This window comes from Lissotriton helveticus, chromosome 9 (assembly GCF_964261635.1).
Source record: "Lissotriton helveticus chromosome 9, aLisHel1.1, whole genome shotgun sequence".
Lineage (NCBI taxonomy): Eukaryota > Metazoa > Chordata > Amphibia > Caudata > Salamandridae > Lissotriton > Lissotriton helveticus.
In genome coordinates this window covers 1,160,620,059-1,160,645,112 of record NC_136070.1, presented here as the reverse complement: position 1 = coordinate 1,160,645,112, position 25,054 = coordinate 1,160,620,059, and the positions used below count along the sequence as shown (strand labels likewise).

The following is a 25,054-nucleotide window of genomic DNA, read 5'->3' as shown; positions in this document are numbered from 1 at the left end:
TAATGTAGAATGTGCATTTCTTTTATATGCAAGATATGCCCCGATTGAAAGGTCTTTCCTAAGAAGGCAGATCAAAAAATAAAATGTAATTAGGTGACGCATTTCTGTTTGAATTTTACACCTCCAGAACGCGCAGCCTCAATAGATAAAAAAATAATTAAATGCACCGAGTGTCTGTACATTGCTGCCAAAATAAGTGCTGTGTCTGCTTGCAACAACGCAGTTTAATATTACAGGACCTTGTGCACGTAGGTGAAGGGATTTTACCATGTCACGTTGTTTTACCAACATAGGGTTGAAAACGAGAAAGGGGCTTAAACGCACTCTCACGGGAAGCAGCCAGGCGAGAGCTCAAAATAAACCTAACCAAATTGAAGAAACCAACTTCCATCTTGTTATCCTCAGATACAGGAAACAAATGTCTCATGAATATCACAATGAAAAGCATTTGTAGAAGTTGCATGTTAGAAAGATATTAACCATGTTTAATTAGGTGACTATTTCCCAGAAAAGGGAAAAAAAATAGTTGCAAATGTCATGAGGTTACAAACCTTTCTCCCAGACTTGAGTTGCTAGACTTCTTAAATTAACCACAACTGGATTTCTTGGTAATGAACATTTTAGAGGATGTTTTCACTCAACAACGTCGAAATTCTACCCAAAGTCAAAAGCATTTGGTTTTTAAACTACTAATCAAGTATACATGGCAAACGATGTGAAGTGTGTGTTAAAGCAATTATTCGAGAGCACAATGTGACAATTAACTAATGCAGGTTGTCAATGATAACCCAATCATTAACTTTGGTCAGTAATGTTTATGATATTTACCTGCAATTCATTAACCTATAACTAAATATTTAAGTGATCATCTGCAGTGAGACACTACAGCTAATAAAAAGATTAACGGATCACCCCGCTTAGACATTTGGGGAGTATGGAACCACTGGACCAAAATTAGCCTTCTGCCCAGGACGGGACCTAAAACCCCATATCAATGTAGACCATGTTTTCTTCAAGAGGAGTCTTGAAATCACACTGACTACTGGTCACTCTTCCTCATCTGGTCCTTATACATTTTAAATGACTGTGACAAAATAGATCTCAGAACAAGCATTTGCAATGCAATAGGTCTCGCATTAGGAAAGTGTGAGCTATTGGTATTGTAAATTACACATTTATTTAATATGTGTAGGCTTTGAAAATATATAAATTAATAGCATGGTTATTCACAAAGCCAATAGCTTACACTTTCCTAATGCGAGTGCTATTGGCTATGGCAATGCTTGTTGGTAGCAAGCAAGGACAGTGCTGTGGTGGTGCCCCCGAGTGATGTGGTGGTGCCCCCGAGTGATGTGGTGGTGCCCCCGAGTGATGTGAAGGGTGACGGGGGTGGAGGGTGAGTGAGGGGGAGTGAGGGTGAGACGGTTGGGAGGGGGAGGGTGTGTGGGGGGGCGAGGGGAGAGTGAGGGCCAGGGGGGAGTGAGGGCCAGGGGGGAGTGAGGGCCAGGGGGGAGTGAGGGCCAGGGGGGAGTGAGGGCCAGGGGGGAGTGAGGGCCAGGGGGGAGTGAGGGCCAGGGGGGAGTGAGGGCCAGGGGGGAGTGAGGGCCAGGGGGGAGTGAGGGCCAGGGGGGAGTGAGGGCCAGGGGGGAGTGAGGGCCAGGGGGGAGTGAGGGCGAGGGGGGAGTGAGGGCGAGGGGGGAGTGAGGGTGTGTGGGGGGGTGAGGGTGTGTGGGGGGGTGAGGGTGTGTGGGGGGGTGAGGGAGTGAGGGGGTGTGAGGGAGTGAGGGAGTGAGGGGGTGTGAGGGTGAGAGAGTGAGTGAGGGTGAGGAGGTGTGAGGGTGAGGGTCCGAAGTAAATGGTGGCAGGGCAGACATAAGACAGAGAAGAGACTGCGTGGCGACTGCGTTGGTCAGTTTCAGAATCAGGAGGGGCAGAGTCAGCACAGTCTGCGAGGGATCAACGTGTCTAGAGGCAAAGCATAGCATATGTAGCATTGCAGCTAGCTAGTCGAGTGTTTTTAAGCAGTGTCCCTAGAGAGATGGCAACACAGCAACAGCATTTGAGGAGCAAGGCTACTGTAAACAAGCACGGTAGGCTTTCACTTTCGTCTAGAAACAAGCTCTGGCATTGCTGTGGCGGGGGAGCGGGAGCGCATTCCTTTGAAGTCTGATGCGGGAGGCGGAGGAGCGGCAGCCTTTGAAGTCTGATGCCGAGGCACAGACAAATGGTGGTGTGTTATGTGTCTGGCGATGGTGTGCACGCGTATAGATCACATAAACTGCATGCGATCCGCAGCCGTTTTGGTAGACTTTTCTTTTCCGCTTACTATAATCTCGCCGGAGCAATGTGCAAGCGCATTGGCTCAGGCGAGACCTAACAATGAAGATCACCGAGATGTGGGACAAACATTACCTTCATGTCCCTCATCCATGATGTGGCCTAGTGGCTAAGTTGCGGACTTTATAACATAGGTTCAAATCCCATTCTGTCGCACTGCACTTGACTGAATATCATGCACATTTTCAGCAACTGAAAAATTACAAGATCATAAATATGTTAAATCAAACTGTGAACCCAGGTGATATACTAGATCTATCATGTTCTCCGAACATCCCCAAAAACCTGCAGCACTCCATTGGCTCCCCAACTTGGATTTTCAATCTCTCCTGAATGCAGGCATACAAATAGTGACATTTATCCAGATGTAATCTGATCATCAGGATTCATACTTCTGTTCCTCCCAGTGTTAACGGTCTAGAATTGTAACGACTAAAATGGAAAAGGTCTTGGAGAAAGAATATGAGGACTGAATAATTCCATTGTCCTAATGACTATAGGCTGAGGAGGAAGCTCTTTCCTTTCTTGGAAATCCGGCACCAGGTACAAGCCACCACACTACTAGAGTTCTGCATTTTAGCACACTGAATATCTTCGTATAAACTCCGCAAGGTTAAGAGCACATCTGTTTGTACAACTCTGGCAGCAAGAACTCAATTCACTGGATTTGGGGGTGCTCCATTAGCTGTCAGCCACCAGGTGAAACTCACTGAAGTCAGCAAGAATTGCACACCAAGCTCAATTTTAGTTTAAACTGCATTTGCAGGGTTCAATGCAATGTTGAGGAATTCTCTACCAGTTTAGTTCTGTAAAATACAAGATCATCTTCTTCAGAGTCCGAAAAACGTTCTTCCACTCCTTAACACATATTATCAACGTGACCACTTTCTTCATCCAGGATTAAATAAGGATTATCAAACGGAAATCCATCAAAAAGAGTGTACTGAACCCAGACTGCAGCCTAGGAGTGAACGCAGTAAGTTATAAAATGTACACAATCTATGCAATTTTACATGCCCCACAGGGACACAAGCACACCCAGCTGTAGATTTGAGATGTCAGTGCACTGATCGGTCAACAACTCTGATTCTCAAATACCACACACACAACACCTTATCCACCCAAATAAGATATTCGCCATCCATGGACCTTAAACCAACGGACTCATAAGCTGCGCGATTCCATTAGACAAGAAAACAGTAATACAAAGGCATGCCAGTGGCAACTGTGCTATAAAAACACTGGATAATATGACAATGAAATATCGAAAAAACAAGGGTATTGGAGATCTAATCCAATCATTGCCTTTCGCTGTAATAGCACGAAAATGAAAAATAAGAACATTAATAATGTGTGCTTAAAAAGATTTCCGTTGCCTGGCTGCATGGAGACTGTGGCAAGGTAAACCAAATAAAAGCCAATGGCCTCATCTGCTTTTTCTTCAAGATTGACCATAAGCTCTTACTCAAAACAAGACCAGTATTTCTTATTCCCCATTACTACTTGCAATACCAAATCTCCCTTCTCGTGGTCTCAATCGACAGCAACGTTTTTATCAGACCCCCTTTCCTCTTCGAACTATTGTACATCCACCTATTAACAGGCTACCCTCAATCATAGGTCTTTCCAGAAAATTCAAGCCATAAGAATGAGACCCTTTGACTCAGCGCCATTGTAAAATAAGCCAGTTCACAGCATTGTAATAAAACCTCAAGTCCACCTCAAGACCAGCCTCAATTTGGTGTCTGTGGATTTCAAATACATTTACTGATTGCGAATTCATTTAGTTTTGGTTTGGGCATGGAACTTTTAATTGTTTGCACTGAGGGCTTTAAAGTTGGATGAAAAAGGAGGTTGGAGTCACTAAAGGTGGAGGTTGGGGTCACTAAAGGTGGAGTGAACTGTGTAATTAAGCTTAATTAGGCTTAAACATTAAACTTAGTTTCAGTGATGCCCATAAGTGTGCTAGTTAACTGGTATGTTAATTCCACTACGAGCTTTGTTATTGCACCCAGATATACAACACACCAACTGCCATAAACAAACCAGAAAGCACTATTGACTTTGTCAACAGTTGTTCACTGTTTAAGATGAGTAACAATGATATTGTTATAAACAAATACTGAACGTTTCAATTCTGAAAATGTAACAGTGAACTAAATATTGGTGACAGCTGTGGTTGGAGTAGTGGCCTTCAGAGTAGCTCAATCACTCCCATTATATTAACTCTATATTGCCACCATCAGCGTATCTTACGCTTTCCTCTTCAGCACCCTCTTCTCTCTCTCCTGAATGCACTCTCTCGCAGCTCCTAAACAAACAACGCACCCACTTACCTGTAAGCACTGCATATCCTTTTGCCTTCTTAATAATTTTGGCAACTATGTACCTCCTTCTCACTCATTTGCACAGACTCACAACTGCAACTCAATACGTGACCATTGCTTTGTGAGCTCTACAGAGAGGCTACGGAGTGGATGACCCTGAATCCTGAACTCTTTTGGCCCACTTACAGGCGCAGTGAGAAACTCGCACAGCCTTCAGTCTCAATTCAAGGGCGCTCAATCATGACACTTTATCAACCCCTATCTATGACTCGGTTGGATATATGCAGCATACAAGGTTAATATGGTACAAAGAAAAACAAATTCTGGAAATAGCAACCATTCTTAGGAAATGCATGATTAAGTAAAACATATGAAATATAAACGGGAACTAACTACCTGACATTGGTTATCGTGTTTTACATTCATTAGTCAGATATTGATCAGTGTTTTTGCCATTAAAGTCATGAAAATAGGTCACGATTGGGACATGCTTCGATGTTCATTACGTTGAGCCTAGGCAGCGCATGCTGTATTGGTATATGGACTTGAAGCACTGCCCATTCTAAACCCATATTTATCATTGGCTTGTGCCATTGTCCTTCGGGTCTTCGTTTGTAACCTCCCATGAGGACTGGCCTTTTTAAATTTGGTTGTTACATGGTACGTCTTCTTTAGTCTGTATTTTCTTTAATGTTTTCTCCGACTGCAGGCACTACATAATTTCCGACAGCATTCAGTGCGCCTTGAGCGCTTTCACTGGAGCACTTTTACAAAAAAAAAATTTTTAATAAATAAAGACTGTCAACTTGACAAACAAATTGTTTGGGGTAAAAGCACCCCATACCGCACTTTCGCTTTAATAGCAGTGAGGCCTACATTAACGAGAGAGCGCAGCAGGGGGCACTTATAAACAACAAGCATTTGCAATCCAATAGGTCTTAGATTTTAGAAATGTTGAGCAATTGGTATTGTAAATGACAATGCCTTTCATTACAACAGCTTTTATAAACAATAATAAGAGGCATTGTCAATCATTACAATGCCAATAGATCAAAATCTCACAATTGCGCGACCTATTGCATTGCAAATGCTTGTTTTTTATTACTGCCTGGTCTGAGACCCAAGGGGACCCAAGCCCACTTAAAGCCCAGCTTGCACCGCAAATTTGGAACATGCCTCAATGCACAAAAAGGATTTCTTTCAGAGAAGACAATCTTTTATGTGCCTTATATTCTTCGAGGCCATTGGAGAGCTCAAAAGTAGGCTGCCTCTTTTCCTTGTCCTTCCTGGATAAACCAACACTGGTCTTACTTCCTGGCCAACTGCCTGTGCCATTGCTGCACTGTGTACCACTGGCAAGGGAAGTTGGTAAAGGAGGAGGAGATTAACTGCAAAATCTACGTTCCGTTTATTTCTCCCACTGCCAGCGTCCCTGACTTATTTATGCTATATATATATATATATATATATATATATATATATATATATATATATATATATATATATATATATATGTCCAGCAAATATAATTTCATCTCGGACTACTAGATGATGAACAGATCTCTTCAAGGATTTACATGTTGACAAATCTCGTTTTCCTCTTCCGAGCAGACCCTTGCTCATCATCGTTGAGGTTGCCAATGTGGATGAAGAATGCTACCCTGGCCATCTGTTCTTGACAAAATGTCCCTTCTTTTATCTAGCAGTTGTGTGATATGGTTTGCTTACTTCCAGAATCAACCATTTAAACGGGACTTGTAGTTAATAGGTTAAGCGGCTGTCTTTTCGTTATGTTGTCAAGTGCACATCAGTCCTGCCAATTCATGAAAGGTAACAGTCAATATTCTCTTGGAAATTGCTAATAGAACCAGGGGACAAGGGGGTCGCACCCTTTGATGGAGGTAAGCTCCCTGCTCTTCTCTTGCTGAACTCTCTCTAGCTTGTAATCTCTGCACTTAATGGACTTTTTAAATTTTCTTTTCAATAGTTATGCTGCAGAGTCTCACCTACTACTTAATAAGCATGACTTATTAACAATATGTCCCCCCCACCCTCCCGCCTCCATAAAAAATGGATGTGAGCTTGATTGAGGCATGATCATTGCATTTTGGTGTGTTGTGGTGCATGAAACCAGACCAATTGGACTTCCGGTTCTTGTGGAGGTGGCCAGATTTTCACTAGTTTCATTCATGTCATAGTGCAGTGTAGATAACACCATAAAGCTGGGTCAAGCACATATTGATACAAATGCATATCCCTCAAACGACTGCCCTCGACTAGTAGGATCCATTGTAATTTTAGCCTGAGCAGTATATTTAAGCAAGTCCACAACCTAAAGTGAATTACTGGAAGCTAGGAGACGGGAGCTAGATAAGCACTTGCTTGCAGGGAGAGTCACAAACGTTGTGCATTTTGCATCTTAAATCCTCCGTCTATACTAAGCAACTTACTACGCTGCTTTTCAGACTGCTCTAGGCTCTGAGCGATGGGTGCCTTTAGATCCATGAGGGCACAGCAGGAGAAAAACGTGGCACCTCCTCCAGTTGCCTCATTCCAAGTGGCCTTTTTAGAACGATAATACTGCACTCGTGAACATCAGTACTACCGGGTTAAGTAGTTCACTGATGCACTATTCCATCTCTATTTAGCAGTTTACTGCTTGAAATTAAGAACCAACTAGGGTATCAGGATTCGTATACCCAATTACCAAAGGTTTTCCTGGTCATGTGAATTACACCCTTCGGTGCCAGCTACACACTTCCGAAGAGGCGTTTGTGGGACAACAGACGTGCCAGAGGAGTTACAGTCACCAACTGATGACCGAGAGTGGGTGAGACCACTAGTAACCAGTAATTGTGCTTGTGTGCATATAGTTACCTATAGCAGAGCAATGTGACATGGCACCCCACATTATAGGGAGATTTTCCAGGAAATCAATGTAAAACTATTAATGAATCTCACACACACTTCTATGGTGGGACACTATTTTCATACATAGCTGCCCGAAAGAAAAAATGTTGCTAGCCCATAATGAGGTCATACAAATATACATATAAAAAAATGTGGGGGTGGGAAAAAAAGAAAGGAAAAAACAAAACCACAGACCATCTTCCTGATAAGTTTCCCCCATTTATAGTCTGAATGTTTTTTCACAGCAGAATGTGAGTTGTGAAATATTCTGAGGTTCAGAAAACTTTGCAAAACTTTTTATTTCAAATTAAGCACAATCTCCAGTTTGTGCCAGATGCAAACTTGATAGAACATGAGAAATGAGGGCCCAGGGAAAATTGCACCTGCTTGAGGACCACCATTATTACATAAATGTCCTGTGCCTAAGCATTGTCATGCAATATACTGAAAACTGCCCACTCAGTGTTTTCAAGTCTACAGCCAAAAAAAGTGGACTGACATTAAGTTACCTGTAAGTAAATACATTTTATATAAATAAAAGATACATTACAATAATTAAAAACAAGCTAAGATACATAAATAATTTGTAGAAAAACAGCACATAATAGCTTCCTTAATAGTCCTGCAATTAGCAATAATAGAAGCCGACTTCAAATATTTTATCCTCAGGTCCAATAGTGCAGGACAGACAAATGATATGCTCAATTGATTCATTTTTATAATCAAATGTCTCCAAAAGTGAACAGAAAGGATTCCAAAAGACTTCAAATTGGGATATTGGAACAAACAGAAGACGAAATCTCAAGTATTTAATTTTACACCCAGGCTCTAAATTACAAGCTACGCATTCCTTTTTAAAACATGTAAACCATTATATTGTAGAATGCCAGTGCTTATACTTCTCTAAAGTTATCAGGCCCACAAGTAAACAATTATTTTTCATAATGTGTCTTATAAGGACCTTGAGCTCCGGTCAAGACAACTTTGTACGGACAAATTGTAGCAGCAGATTATTATCAGCAACGAAGTTAGTTGCATCAGTATGGCTCAATTAAATGGTATGTCTATGTATATTTGTTAATTTCTTATATCAGGAAACTTAAGGAGATTTGATCAGCTGCAATACATTCACACTCAATTTAACACTGCACCAGCATGTCTTGCAGTTATAGGTAAATAATAGTTTGAGCCATAATTTGCTGAGCCGATGAACGAAGATTTAGTAAAAATCTGATTATTTTTACATAAATTGTGTTCAGTTAATTTAGCTTTTCCTGAAAGGCAATTGAAGCAAATAATAGAGTACTTACTGCCTTACTGGATTGACAATTAGCTCGGCCACCATAGACATTGGAAAATCTCACTAATTGAGCAATAACGTGGGCTTTATCTTTCATATTTGAAATGTGATTTTATCATGATAAATTATCAGCCGCTGGTACACCAAAGCAGCTATAGCTTTTGAATTCTAAAATGTGGTCATCAACTGTTAGTCTTGCCAAATGACATGATTTTCGTCTTCCATTGAGTAATGTTGAACTCATTTTCATGGTTGAATTCCTGTAGATTTGATAACTGTAGATGAAAACTGGATGCAAGACAACGAGAAGATAAGGATATCATCTGTATAGGTCAGACAGCTCCTAACTTTGTAGATCGGCCTTCAGTGCAATTTATAAATGGTGACAAATCTGCTATGTACAGAGAAAAAAGTAGGAGGGCCTTAATTACAGACCTGCTTTATGCCATTTGTGGTTGCAAGTGTAGCTGGCTAAGCATTCCTTGCTAGTTTAATTTGAAACCAAGTTTTATTATGCAGCGATATCAAAAATTTAAATACTGTCTGACTAACTCTCCAATTTGATACATTTCTCCTTTAGTTTGTTTTCGGCTTACTTTATCAAATGCAGGAGAACAGTCGTTGTAACATGCATATAGAGCAAGTTTCCTTCCTAAAACTTTCAGTAACATTTTAAGGGCTATAATATTGGCGCAGCCCGTTTTAAACCCATTTTGACTGAATGATATTAAATACTAGTTGGTAGCCCAAAGAGCAAGATTATCTGATGCGTATTTGCAAAGTGTTTCCCTTTTAGCATCAAGAAGAGAAATGAGGCTATTACTTTTGGCTTCTTCTTCGATCCGTTTTTTTTTTTTTTTTTTTTTAAATATACAGGATGTATTGCAGTCTCTTTACCCAAAGATAGAGTGCTGCCCGATTCTAGGACCCGTGTACATAGGTAGTGAAACGGTGCACTTAATAAAATTAGGGTGGGTTTTTAACACGTCAATCTGAATCCCATTCGGGCAAGCTGCTTTTGAAGATCGGGATTTCTTAATCAATGCTTCCATTTCCCTTCAGGCAATTAGCAAATACGCATTAGATTGATTGGAAATATCAGGCATGTTGTAAAACTAGTGGTATAAAGATCACCTATATGTGACTTCCATGTATCATAAGATAGGACATGATCTTGAGCGGCTTTGTGCGACCCAGTGCCCCAGCCAATTAAAGACCAAAATTATTTGGCATTGTGTTTTGTTTGCAAAATGTAATTTTGTCCAGACCGCGTCTTGATGCTGCCTACCCATTACCAGATTTCAAGTTGATATCGCTTTTTTCATTCTTTATCGTTGTGTTTACAGATTAAGTTAATTACTACTCTACATATTTGTTAAGTAAAAGTGGCTGTGCACCATCAAACTTTAGCTGAAAGTTCACAGCAAATTTAGGAGTAGAAATGTTTGATTTGGCTCATTTCACTTTAGAACCTGGACTAAAATGTAAATTTTAAACATAAAATGGATATGTTATAGAAAACGAGTTGTATTTCAACTATTTCACAAAGGAAAATTAGATAATCACTGGACAAGAAAATTAGATTACTCAATGTTTTCGAACAGCAGAGCAAAGACTACTTTCTGAACCGTGATGGAGGAAACACAAAGGGACAAACTGCCCCAAATGGGATCTGCCTTTGTCCTCTTCTCCAAAACAAGCCTCTTCATTTAATAATCATTTACTAAAAACAAAGGAACTGCCAAAAAACTGCCAAGTAAGAAAGCTACCTTTAAAAATGATATGTGCTAATTTATACGAATCCCTACCCGCCTTCAACCCCATACAATTCTCGGGGAGCCAGAACGCAAGGAAATGAAAACGGTCACACAGCAGGCTTTGCTGCATCGTTATATGAATCCAGTAGGTAGCTCTATTTTTTTTTAAAAATACTTTAATATAAAAAGTATCATGTGCTGTCAGCTTGTCAGGCAAATAGCTAACTTACTCGATGGGGCCTTCAAGTCTTTCTTGTTTTGTATTATATATAGTTGCACGCTACACGAAGTGTCGCATCTGCTTAATCTCAAATGCAGAAAAATACAATCCAGGCCAAACGCATACAGATCAAGCATTCACACAATTAACAATCAGCAGGAACACTGAATGTGTATTGTCATTCTAAACGACCAATCACAAGCACAGCCACATCGACCCATAGACTTGGATGTCAACTCTCCAATCACACACAGGGGTTGAAGTTACATCACACAGTTGACAGACCACTGGGGGTAGAAAACAAATTAAAAGATTTATTTCGTGAAGCAGCTGTCAACTTTCTTTAAAAAAAAAAAAAAAACACGCATGCATTACTACAGGAAGCCACTAACTCAAAAGTTACTGGTCGCTTGTGAAAAGTAACTATGCTGATTTCACGTGCCATAATTAATGTATAGCTAAGGTCAAAGTTCTTCGTGTAGAAGGGATAAGATAAAAGCCTACAACGGACACAATAATGTAGATTCACTTTGAAGCTTTTTTGTAAATTATGTTACCAGTAAGGAAAATACAGTTATTGCTTTATTGTATATGATGTGTGTTGGAACCAGCAGTGTCTGGTTGGCTGAACGGATGCCGCGAGCCAGTTGGATGCTGCTCCCCTCAAGGGCAGGGGATAACACTCACTGTACAAGCCGTGCTCATTCTTGGTTAGCATGGCACTGAGCACTCCGGCTTATATCAGAGGCAATGTGGAAAGCAAATGCGCAGCAGCCACACGCGATAAATACTCTGAGCATCACAAAAAAGACTTCACACAGGATGTATGTAAAAACGTTTATATTCAACACACATATTCCGTCCTTATTACATTAGCATCATATACTTTTGGGCATAAAACACATTGGAAAATATTACTTTCAGGACTAGGCCCTCTTGTATTGTTACAAAATCACTAGTATGCACACTGTGGACAATTCCTACTCTAACCGCACTCTCCCACACACCAATTGAGAGAGAGCCCCCTTATGGTATGCACTATATCAACAATATATATGTACATACACGAAAGTAGAACGCTTTTTAGCAGAACGGCAGGCCGGCACCACATGCCCAATGTCAAAAGTATTGTGCTTTTGGCACACAATCAACATATGAAGCGGCATCGCTGGCCAGTGTCATGAATAACAAGTGGTCCGCACACGATCACCCCACTCACTCACTCACTCCACACCGCTATGCAGTGCAACAGATAGCCAGTCGTACTGAATGCTCTTACACACATACGCACTCAACACCCTAATGGGGTGCCAAGAGTACCAAGCAGGTCAATGGTTCACCCTCTGCAGACTCCTTGGCCCAAGCCTTCCTCCACCCTCTAGTTCACCCCAATTGTCCTATACCACTTGACGCAATTTAACCAACCCCGCTTCCTGGACACCAGCCTGCATGCGGCCTAAGTCTGGGTCGTCGAAAGCAGGTGGGAAATTTGTAGCAGTTTGAATTAGGAGGTAGACATAAACAAGGGACGGTTAGCAGCCACTCAGAAGTTCATCCACAGGTCTCAAAACACAAAGGTCTCTTGACCCACCGCTAAACTGTCTCAGAAGACTTCCTTCAACCCAGTTAATCCTCTTGCTACTACCTAGCACCAAGATGTCGTCAAGATGGGTCAGATGAGAAGAGGGCAGTTGGTCCGCAGCAATGAGGATCAACAAGAGAACAACAGATGAACGGGGAGTAACACAGGAGAACCTCTTGATAGGATGAGGAGCCCCGATCGGTAAACGCGGATCCAAGTCGTACACAGGCAATCCGGGGCGCACAGCACCTGATGCGCGTTGGAATGAGTCGCACCAGACACTTCAGTTTTCAAACACTACGAGTTGCAAATTCCGCACCTCCCTGGACATGACGCACAGCGACCGGTGTACGTTGTTATGGGTTGCACCAGGCGATTCCTGTTACAAACAGCAAAGAGATGCAATTCCATATCTCCCTGGAAATGAGGCACAAAGTCTGGTGCATGATAATACAGGCAGCACCACACCAGTCAGGTCACGCACACACACACAGGTGCAAGTTCAGCAGAGCCAAATGAGGTAGAATGAGGCCCTACTATGGGTACATCCACACCTCTAAGGCTCACACCCAGTGAATCGGACACAGCACACGATGAGCAGGTAGTCTGCGTGTCGCACGGGAGAGATGTAGCATGATAGACGAAATGGGCCACATGGGGTCCCACAATAGGTGAATCCGCTCACCACCAACTAAACATTTTGGGTCAGGGTAACCACAGTACAGGAACCATCTGCCTTAGATGCAGGCAGGTATTCTGTGGCTCTGCACTAGGCAATCGGTCTCCAGACACAAGTCTTAATTCGATGTTCATACTACCAATTGGGATTCAGTAGCCGAGGTGGGCATTTGAGAGGGCACTGCTCTCCAGATTGCACAGGTAGATGGTGTATATCCCTTGCAGGAGATCTTTGAAGTCACTGAGATCTCCGGGAGAACAGAAGGCATGTGGTCCGTCCCTTAGAGATCACACTTCAGGGCGCCACACTTTAGCAGGTCCTCGGCCCAGGCCAGCCACTATTCGGTCAGTTATCCTTCATGTGCACAACAGAGTCCTCTGCTCCCACATCCCCACAAGTGTATATACCCCTTTGCTGAAGGATGGCACCCATCTGTATAATGGTGTGTGTCTTTGCAGTTTGGGTGGTGTAGGGGGGTTTCCCTTTGAACCACAGATGTCTCCCCTAAATTGTAGGCCTGTATACCATGGAATACAAACTGTAATCTTTATTGGGGGCATGACCCGGCCCCAACATGTCGTGTCAAAATATCTATCTTCAATCTATCCCATTCAGCCGTCAAATGGCAGAGGTCTGCCATTCCTGTGGGTTGACCATGGTTTATGGCTGCCGCTAGGTGAATGCACAAATTAGCTCTTGTCGACCCCTGGCATCACCTGAAGCTAGGCACCATGGTCCCTGAAAATCTTGGAGTATAGAAATATCCATATTCTATAAGGAGCATTTCTAAGCAAGTTATGCCACCCTCCCTTTACCAATGGAAAGGGTTTGGCACTGAGAATCCACTGATAGGAAACGTCATGAGGCTGCTCCACTGCAATCCACTATTGCAGTCTGAAGCAATGTCAACCACTTTCCCATGTTAATTTATGTGAAGAGCAGGCCTCATAGGTAGTAAAAACATGCATATGTATTCATCACTACCTGCACGCATGTGCACTACTGCGCACACAGACCTGCGTTGGCGTTTTGCACAGCAGACTGGACACGGGTTTAACTAATATGCATGTCTGTGCTAACACACAAGCCTGTGATAGCAGGCGGCACATGCCTTTGCGGGCACCATAGGTGCAGGTGCGAACCCACCGCAGCGTACAATGGCATGCTGCTCATGAGTTTACTCCTGATAGACGCCAGTGGGCACCCACCAGTCTGCAATTACATGTTTCAGAATATTGAATCAGCATCACTTCCAAATACGGATAGAAAGGGAACGCGCAATTTCACGCAGCAAGGACAGACCAGGCACACGGCTCAGCCTTGCCCTAGCACCTTGAATCTAAGCATGCAGATGTGAGGCCTGCCGAGCAGGCCTGCACCGGCAGGCCTCACCCAGAGGTCAGAAATACAGGGATGGAGGTTTACGCACACCAGCCTGCAATGGCAGGCCAAGCACCTATCCAAAGTGCCAAAGGTGCAAGGGTGCATCCTCCAGCCAGCAACGGCAGGTGGGACACGTATTTGAAACATTAGGGCCGGTACGCACACCCCAGTCTGCGTTGGCAGACCAGCCTAAATTTCAGAACATCATGTCAGCACCTCTGCCTAATCTGTATAGGAAGGCACACACACTTCCACACTGCCTTGACAGTGAGGACGTTCTCAGGGCCCAGAGGCCACACAAGAGAATCACCGAAGCCCCAGGTGTATCCCTGGGGAAGAGCCGAACTCCAAGGCAGGGGAAGACCCATTTTGGGCGAGAGGTGTTTCTTCTCTACCTGGGCAGGTAACATTCATATGGACCCGCCCAGCCTTCTACCCCCTAGCCACCTGTCAGGGCTTCTCTGGGGGTGGGTACCCTTATGGTGTGGGATGCCCCACGCACGGTTGGCTGAGGCGTAATGGCAACCTAGGCAGGGGTGCAATGGTAGACCCAATACACGGTTAAAATGCTATCCAGTGGGTGGCACACTCAGTGCTATGTCCCACTACTGGACAGTGCTGTACCCACCCCAGGTATGTGGTGAACCTGTTTACAGGGCGCAAGGAGGTACAGCACCTCAACCCATAGACTACGCACACCCAGCCCAATGCAGGCAAGGCACCTTCCCGCTACACTTAATTATATATTTATATAGCGCCTGAATCGACCCCCGAAGGGGTATCTCTGCACTTCAGACTGGCAGCATAAGTTTAGTGCTACTGCAGCTGAATCAGAAACAGAAAAGAGTGGTCTTGAGCAACTTCATAAAATGTAGGTGGTCAGGACATTGCCTCAGGTGCAGAGAGAGCTTGTTACAGTAGCGAATGCCAAGATAGAAAAGGGCCTTTCCCCCTAGTCTTGCCCTCATAACTCGGGAAACCTCAAGGAGATGTTTGGAGCCCGAGCGGGGAGACCTAGAGGGAAGGTAGGGTATGGATTTCTCTGATAAGTGGGATCAAGATTGAATAGCACCTTATGGATAGTCCAACAACCTTTGAATTTTACCCTTTGGCATATTGGAAGCCAATGGAGTTGCAAAAGAAGAGGGCCGGAGGCAGTCCTAGGGGGTGCGGTAAGGACTAGTCGCACCGCCGCATTCTGGATTACCTGCAGTCTGCTGAGCGAAATCTCGTTAGCAGAGAACAGCAGACGGTTGCAGTAGTCCAGACAGCTAAACAGAAGTGCCTGAGTCAGACAGAGTCTTCCGAGTAGAGTCAGGAAGCAGAGGAAAGACTCGGTGAAGTAGGCCCAATGTATGGAAACAGGCGCCAGCTGTCTGAGCAGCATACTCCTTCAAAGTAAGGGCTTGATCCAAACGGATGCCTAATATCTTAACAGTGGATTTAGGGGCAGGAGGAGCACCAAGATCAGCCGGCCACCATTCAGGCGACCATAATAAGGGGGTCTTTCCGAAGAGCAAAATCTCAGTTTTCCCAATGTTACACTGGAGGAGATTACTCGTCATCCAGTGTGAAATGGCTCTCATACTGGAAGAAAAGGTCAACTGTACAGAAGGAGTAAATTTGTCAAAAGGAAAGAGCAGCTGTGTATCATTGGCGTAGGATATGGTGGTGGACCCATACTTCCTCAGGAGCTTGCCCAAGGGGTCAACATAGATATTAAACAACGTGGAGCTCAGACATGAGCCCTGAGGTACTACCTTGGACAATTCCATACGTGCCGAACGATACAGGCCCAGATTGGTGGTCTGGGAGTGAGCAGATAGGAAGCTCAACATCCACTGAAAAGCAGTTTCTTCATCCAATCTCCTTCAGTCTCCTGAGCAATAGCTGATGTGAGACAGTGTTGAACGCGGCAGATAGGTCCAGCAGCACCAGAATTGTAGAGTGGTCCTTGTCTAGGGTCATCCTGATGTTATCCGTGATCACTAGCAGAGCTGATTCGGTGCTGTGTTTGGGCGTAAAGCCTGACTGGGAGGAGTTTAAGCAACCAGTGAGTTCGACATGGTTGGAGAGATGTTTGTTGATATGTCCCTCCAGTAGTTTGCTCAGGAAAGGAAGAAGCGAGATGGGACGGAGATTGGAAAGATCAGTCAGTGGGGCCTTGGTGTTCTTACAAATGGACTTAACCTGTGCTGCTTTCCATTCTTACGGGACGTGGCCCTCTCTTAGTGAGAGGTTCAGGAGATATTAAATCAAAGGAGGTAGTTGGAGGGCCAGGGAGGTGACAACTTTGGCTGGAATAATATTGAGGGGGGGGAGCCTGATTATACTGAATTGCGAGGTCAACGGGGGGTGGGGAGTTCTCTAGCAACGGAGAAGTAGCCAGTTCTGGTTGATCCGATGTCATTGGGGCCCACTACAGTGGGAAGGTACCCAGATTCCTACGGTTAGCAGGAAAAAGCAAAACGTTTTGGGACAATTTACCCTAAGAAGGCTATGTCCAACAACGTGCTGGTAGTGTAGAATGGAAAAATAAAAAGAATGCGGAAGTACTACCTCTACATCATTATCTACTACACCTCCACTAGACAAGAAAAACAAACCTACGCAGATAACAAGCAATAAAAAACATTTTTTTTTAAAGTGTGCAAAGTTAAATATCTTTACCCATTTGAACATTACAGCGAGGAAAAAAATATTGTACGAGCCAACTTCCAATCGTGGTGAAAACGGGTTCCCACTTCTCACATAGACGACACGCCCACTTCCCCTCCCCTCCCACCTCCCCCCCTCCCCCCGAAAGTTCTCGCCTATTCTCAGCCTTGGTGCAGGGTTGCCGTGACACCAATCTAATTGGCACGATGACACAAAAAATGCAAAGCAGGACCAACCACGAAAAAGCGTATACCTGCCTGTCTAGTGTCATGCATAATATATACATATATCTCCATACCCATCCCTATGATTCGTTATCCTTTGATAACCCTCCTTCAAATGTCCCCTTACAAATCAGACATGCACGGGTCGCGTTCGTTTTAAAGACACTCGAAGGCAAGGAAAGCGGGTGGGAGAGCATGCAAAACAACTGTACGCAACAATGTCAAATATTTATCGGCGTAGTGTTTCTAAAAACTCCATACATAGGCAAGACATTACCTTTTGCACATATTGCATACATGAGTAGCAGTAGAAAATTCACGTTTACCTCTAAAGGTGCGCGACAGCATCTATTGGTACAAACTATGATAAATACATTTTACAAAATGCTAAATGTGTTCTATTTTACGGCTACATTCATTACCGGGCATTAATTTCAAGGTGCTCTAGCAAACCACCGATTTACGCTCATTCATGGGTACATTTTGCTCCCCTCAGTTAGCATTTGGCCCAGATTAAGACAAAAGCTCCCAAACGCATTAAAACTACCACTAATATGAGAACCGAAGGTCGCTCTAAATTCAGTATTAAAGTAATGGAATAGTCATCACGTGCCTGCTAGTCTGACTATATTTATTTTGACAAGAAATTACTTTAGGTGGCTTCAAATAAAGAAAATAGACAACTAATAAATCTGTATTATTTACAATACGCAATAGTTAAACATTTCGTGCACATAATGCGGGCCATTACAAAACTGCTCAACCTGTGCTGCATGAGCATGCCTGCGCGAAAAAAATGTATATGAAAAATACAAAGAGTCTGACAGATTTAAAGCGAGGTATGAATATTCATATATTCTAGATGACCCAGACTTGTGCACCATAGCCACATTTTCAACCCAGGCGTTCTTGCTTACCTGTGAGTAACACAGGGTTAACTTTACTCTCATTTCCGATCCACATCAAAAATGAAGACACAAAAATAATTCTTACAGCCGTTCTCTACCAGCTAATAACCCAAGTGTGTAATTAACAAAAATATGCATCATTTAATATTGTGCACATTGCTTTTACTGTTGTTTAAAGACCATGGTCTAAATAATCACTATTTTTGACTGACTGAAAAAATAAGTACTTTTCAGAACTATTACATTAAAGTGCTAGTCTGTGCATTCAAAATATAGGGATGGCCAGTAGGGAGGTTGGATACACTTGGAGTGGTGAGAAAATTAGACAGTGCAGAGAAAAGAGAATGCATGGGGACAGACAAATGTCAGAATGAGGAATTTGGTATAAGACAGCCAAATATGACCGTGAACTGAAGACATTGCAGAAAAGTATGGAATGATTCGAGAAGTAAGACGAGGAGGTTATACAAAAGTAATGATAATTAATAAAAGTTCGAGGACAAACAACTAAGAGGTAAGAGATGCGCCTTTGACTGAACTAAAGAGAAATAATTACAACAGCTGCTTTCTACAAGGTGATAGCGTTAACCAGTCAAGTTGAAAGAAACATGGTTTGGGGTAATGCTGCTATGTTGACTTAATTAAAAGATGCCGGTAGATCAGCGTTGCAAAGGTGTCTACAAAGTTGTGAGGACAGTATGCAAACGGCCTGAAGGAGGATCGAGGGGATGGGGTTTCGTGAAGTACTTTTTTATAGTTTTTTTTAATTGATTTTCAATACCTTTGGGCAAAAATCACAGTAAATCTGGTTCAGGCATTTGGTTTCAATCGTTTCGTTGTCAATTATCAACCTTTTAGTTTGTGTTGAAAGGTAGATTACAGCAAGATATACCTTAAAACAAGCAAAGTGTAGTATAGAGCAGGCCAGTATCCATAGGGTGATCGCCTCCATTCAGGTCATAAAGGATGGACTTTCGTGTGTTAACTAAAAACATTCTAGGTTTTTGGAGTATTGTTTTACCTCCATTACACGAATTAGATTAACACAGCAAAAAATAACAATGAACTGCGGCCAGGTAACTATCTGACCGGATCACAGCACTTTGTACATTACAAATATACAACATATTTACAAACATCTTTTAGATATCTGAATGTTTACAGTGAGTTTCAGGTAAGTAACAACACTGCTTTGCAGAAGACATGAGGGTGATCATAATTAGGGTGCATTTTAGAAGGACAACAGAGGGACTGAAGGGAGGCATGGCTTGTACAGTGCAAAATGACAATGAAGAGTTAAACTCGATACGAGATTTTTTTGTACTGGTGGAACATGAAATTGATAAAGTCAGCGGGCTAAAGGAGTGACATATTTAGGCGGTGTGTGACAAGCCGTGGGGTGGGGTTTGATGACACTTGTGATAATCCCGTGGAAACGACACTGGTCGTGCCCAGGGGGTTTGACCAGCCATCAACAGGTGGCAGGCAAGATGGCCATGAGAGGGCCGGGAGGGGCGTGAAGGCCATGAGAGGGCCGGGAGGGGCGTGAGGGCCTGGCTCGATAGGCAGAGATGGGCGGGAGGGCGGGTGTGAAAGGCTGAGCTGTGGCCTCTGCCCTCCTAGCAGGAACTCTCGCTCATTAACTTCCTATGTTTACCATCAGCGGGCTGGCTGCGGCGCAGGCCGTGACTGCAGGCAGCCCTGTCAGCAGGAGGGAGGTGGCTACTGCCAGCACTTCGGCACTCATCATGGCGGCCCCAGCCAGGGAGGCCCTGACAGGCAGAGACCGGGGAGAGCAGTGTCGGACACCGAAGGGAGGGCTCTGTGAGGAGCAGGTATAGCGGAAGGGCCAGAAAACAGATCGGAGGCGGGATGGGGGGACATAATGGGAGGCCTGGATTACAAGTACTAGGAGGTACAGAAAGTATGGATGGGGGTCGTTGAGGGGAGTGACAGTTGGCAGGGATGCAGACAGTGGGGCTTGAAGGGGGGGAAAGTCGGGGTGCCGGTTAAATAACACTAGGAATGGGTGCCGGAAGGAGGCTGAACGGGGCGGGGGAGCAGGCAGGCAGGCCGCGGCTCCTCTTACCTTGATGTGGAAGCGCAGCAGCGCCAGGCGGATGCAGTGCGCCATGCAGACCGGCGGCAGGAACCAGACCTTGGGCGGCGGCGTGCCCTTGTTTTGCAGGTGGCTGACGATCTGCTGCGCCGTCTGGCGCTCGTTGCCCTGCCGCTTGGCCCACTCGTGCAGGCGGCCCTTCTCCAGGGCGCCGTTGAAGAGCACGCAGAGCTCGATGTTGCCCTGGAAGCAGGCGCGGGCCAGCGCCGCCAGGTAGCCCAGCATGTGGTTCCACTGGCCGCCGCTCACCCAGTCGGTGTAGAAGCCGCCGTAGAGCCGGTGCAGGCAGTTGTCGGCGTCCACCAGCAGCCGCAGCGGGGTCTGGGGAGGCCTCTGCCGGCCTCCCCCGACCAGGCTGCCGCGGGCCAGCTTCTGCAGCTCCACCGGCACCACGGCGCTGGGGCAGTGCTTCTCGATGTAATCCTGGAAGCCCTGGACTCCCATGGTGGCTGAGATTTACGGGGAGTGAACTAAATATCCTGCCGGGGAAAAAAGTCCGTTCAAAAATAGAATGACCGAAGATTAAGCCCCCTGGGTCTGGAGGCTCCTTTCCTGTGGGTGCGGATGCAGGCGAGGTGGGTGTTGTTGGGGGACTGATCCCGTGGGGGTGGTGGCGGCTCCGGCGTTATGTCATGGGGGGCAGTGTAGGGGGGGTGCTCATGGCTGCTGCGGCCGCCATGTGCTGTCTCACAGAGCCATGGCCGGAGGAGGATCTGTGCTGGGGATCGGGGAACAGCGCTGACGTACCACAGGAACCAGCGGCCCACAGGAAAAGGAGGGCCGGGCCCGCCTCTCCCTGACTGGCGGGGCGAGCAGGCCTCGGCCGTCCCCCTGCCCTGAGTGACGGCACACGGGGGAGGGAAGGAGGCTGAAGTGGCGGCGAGCAGGGAGGGGAGGAGGCGCGGTTGAGAAGAGACGGGAGGAGGGAAGTGCGGAGGGCGGTGTGGTCCTGACTGACGGGAGGGGATCGGCTTATACTCTGACTGGGCAACGCGGTGCGTTAGCGGCCTTCTCCTGTCGGGCAACTCGGCAGTCGAGCGAGGAAAGAGCTCCTCATGCATGCAAACATGCCCGATTCAGACGGGAGGCGCCCCGTGTTTTTAAGTAGAACATGGTTTTATTTTAACTGTCTCCGCCTAAAATCACCTCAGCTCCGCTTCCTGCATCTTATGTCAATTCCCCATTTTTTTTCTTCAAAAATGACTTTTCAGTTTTAAAATGTATACTCCTATGCAGGGGCGCAACTAGATCTTAATTTCGGGGGGGGGGGCTAACATGGCAAATGAAGGGGCGTGGCTAATGTTAATTAATGGGGCGGAGCTAAATGGCAGATAATCAGGATCGGTTAATGCTCAGGTCAAGTTGAGAAAAAATGTGGTGATTTTTGTTAATTTGATGCATTTATATGCTATTGTCTTATGAAAAAGGAACAGAATGTACTGAATTAAAAGGCCAATTTAATATATTTTACTACAAAGCACTTTAGGAACACAATATAACCAATTTCCACAGAAAAAATATTTAATTTATTAACTTCATACAGACTTATATTAGCATAGGCAGACAGTAACCGTTTACATGCTTTACACACTACTCAACTGATACACATGTGTATTCATACATTTGTATCCAGCATTTTGAAAGCTTCACAGCTGCCATCTTGGGCTCTGGGGTCATACCCTTAGTATGCAGGAACAACTGCTTACAATCTTGAGGCCAAGCTGCCGATATTTCTATGTGGTATACACTTTACCTCCTATGCTCATACAGTGTCACATACTATGGACATCGCTTACAAATCCATTGCGTCATTCCATGCCATTGGTAGGAGGAACGCCTTAAGTATAGAAGTTTAACAACAACACAATATGATAGATAGCATTGGCATTTGAATCAGTATAAGCGTGCGTGCACATCGCATCTGACAAGAGCAATCTAACACGCACCTCTTGCCTCTGTGAGGGGGAAACCATTCCAGCAGTGGTGCCATACCTACACTCTATGGTTCAGTATAAGTGAATTACACAGATCCACAGTCTGCGGTCTATGCTGGTGTGTGGCTACACAAATATTCTTCTAGCGGGTCCCAAATATCACAGGGTCACGACTGCACTGACACAAGTTCCCATTAGCTCGTAAGCTGCTCCTGGCAATAGCAGCATACTTAAGCCGTCTGTCGCCCGGGGCAGGGTGCTCAGCCCCCACTTCATGGCCACCCTTATAGCTAGCAACAACACGAGCGCAGCCAGTTTGCGCATGTCCGGGGGTAACCCCTTCACAAAGGCCAGCAGTGCCGACAGGGGTGAACACTCAAGCGGAAGTCCCAATATGTCACTCAGTCAAACAAAAATCTCCTCCCAATATGAGGCAAAGCCCGGGAATGTCCAGACGAGGTGCAGAAAATCTGCGGCTAGAGCAGAGCACCTGCCATATCTAGAGTCGTCTCCCAGCCCCATTTTGTCCAACCCAACCGGGGTGCAGTACATGTGATGTAAAAAGTTTACGTGTAAGAGTCTAAGTCGGTAGTTTGGGGATTGTGCCCATGACTGTGTGTAGCAGTACTACCATTAATCATCTGTTAACAGACGTGACTGCTTTACTGTTAGGTATGCGTACTGGCTCGTGGTAAATCGGTGCGGCGAGGGAGTCTTGAAAAACATTTCTAATACCTGAAACGTCGGGGGGCATTCGGAAACTTTGCATTTCATGTACGCATAGCATTGTGCACTTGGCAATATGTGTAGGTCCCTGGCACCCCAAAACCCATACCCACCCCAAACCCTACAATTACCCCCCTGGAGCCCCAAAACCCATACCAGAGCTGATCCCTAAAATTACACCCTTGCCCCCCAAAACCCGTACCCACCCTGAACCTTAAAATTACCCCTGGCACCCCAAAACCCATACCCATGCTGAACAATAATGTCCCCTCTGGCACCCCATAACCCATACCCACCCTGAACCATACATTTCCCCCTGGCACCCAATAACCCATACCCACCCTGAACCCTAAAATAGCCCCCTGTCACCCCAAAACCCATACCCACCCTGAACCTTAAAATGACCCCTGGCACCCCAAAACCCATACCCATGCTGAACCATAATTTCCCCTCTGGCACCTTATAACCCATACCCACCCTGAACCATAAATTCCCCCCTGGCACCCAATAACCCATACCCACCCTGAACCCTAAAATAACCCCCTGATACCCCAAAACCCACACCTGCCCTGAACCCTAAAATTACCCCTGGCACACCAAACACATACCCACGCTGAACACTAAAATTAACCCTGTGGCACCCCAAAACCCATACCCACGCTGAACCTTAAAATTACCCCTGGCACCCCAAAACCCATACCGAACCATAATTTCCCCCTGGCACCCCATAACCCATACCCACCCTGAACCCTAAAATTGCCCCCTAACACCCCAAAACCCACATCTGCCTTGAACCCTAAAATTACCCCTGGTACACCAAAACGCATACCCACGCTGAACCCTAAAATTACCCCCTGGCACCCCAAAACCCATACCCACCCTGAACCCTCAAATTGCCCCCCTGACACCCTAAAACCCACACCCACTCTGAACCCTAAAATGACCCCTGGTACCCAAAAACCCATACCTGCCATGATACCTAAAATTACCCCCCTAGTACCCCAAAACCCATACCCACTCAGAACCCTAAAACTACCCCCTGGCACCCCAATTCGTAACCCACCCTGAACCCTAAAATGTCTCCCTGGCACACTAAAACCCACACCCACCCTGAACCCTAAAGTTACCCACTTGCACCATTCATCTAGTGAGCAGTGCAGTGGATGTGAATTCCATCCAAGTGCACGGACAGCAGGGGCAAAGGGATGGCAGTGCAGGTGATGCTTTTCCTTTGTAAATTAATTCCTGCTAGCGTCATAGCCCAGGGTTTGCTGTCTGTGCACTTGTATGGAATACACATCTATACAAGTGCACAGACAGTACACCCTGGGCTATGATGCCAGCAGAAATTCCTTTACAAAGGAAAAGCGCCGCCTGCACTGGCCAGCTCTTTCCCCCTGCTGTGCACTTCACACCCATGCTCAAGTGCTTAGGTGAAATCCCTGCCTTCAGGCAAGGATTTCACCTCAGTGCCACTCTTAGGGAAATCAAGAGGTGGGGGCAGGGGGGTTCACTCGCTGAAACTGTTCAGAGGCTGGCTGTCTGGCTTGGGCTGCCGGGCCTCTCAGAAAGGATAAAAAAAATCACATTCTCGGATTGGATGCGTTCGTGAATCATTTCAGTGCATCTCATCTTAGCCCGGGCAGAGGAGGCGACGGGGGGGCTGAAGCCCGGCGAGCCCAATGGGTGTTGCGCGCCTGCTCCTATGCACGGCTTTAAGTGGAATGAAAATACTGGGGGCGGGAGGGGCTCTCAAAGGGGCGAGGCCGATGTAATTAGGGGCAATATTACACCTACAACAAGCCAGGGCTTTTGGCTTTGCCAATGGTTCTTGTTTATGTAACATAAATCAGCAACAACCATGGCTTGGCAGTATAACAAATTGAAAATGCTACAGTTCTGAAATGATGAGACAGTGAGAGAACTATAACTAGTCTGTTGGAAGTTACATCAAAGGCAGTGAAGGGTGGCACTGCTGCAGAGGTAAGAT

General features: G+C 45.3%; 1 protein-coding gene across 2 annotated transcripts in view; it reads right to left on the bottom strand.

Moving 5' to 3' along the window:
- The window catches only part of FAM120A (family with sequence similarity 120 member A), a 401,275-nt gene extending 380,074 nt beyond the window's left edge, over window positions 1-21,201 (bottom strand). Inside the window, exon 1 of one of the 2 annotated variants that reach the window (XM_078661614.1) lies at window positions 20,375-21,201. In XM_078661614.1, the coding sequence (XP_078517740.1) occupies window positions 20,375-20,848 (474 nt within the window). In that variant the 5' untranslated portion in view covers window positions 20,849-21,201. The remainder of the gene's footprint in view (window positions 1-20,374) is intronic. The other variant, XM_078661613.1, reaches the window with a different exon arrangement.
- Window positions 21,202-25,054: the final 3,853 nt, after the last annotated feature.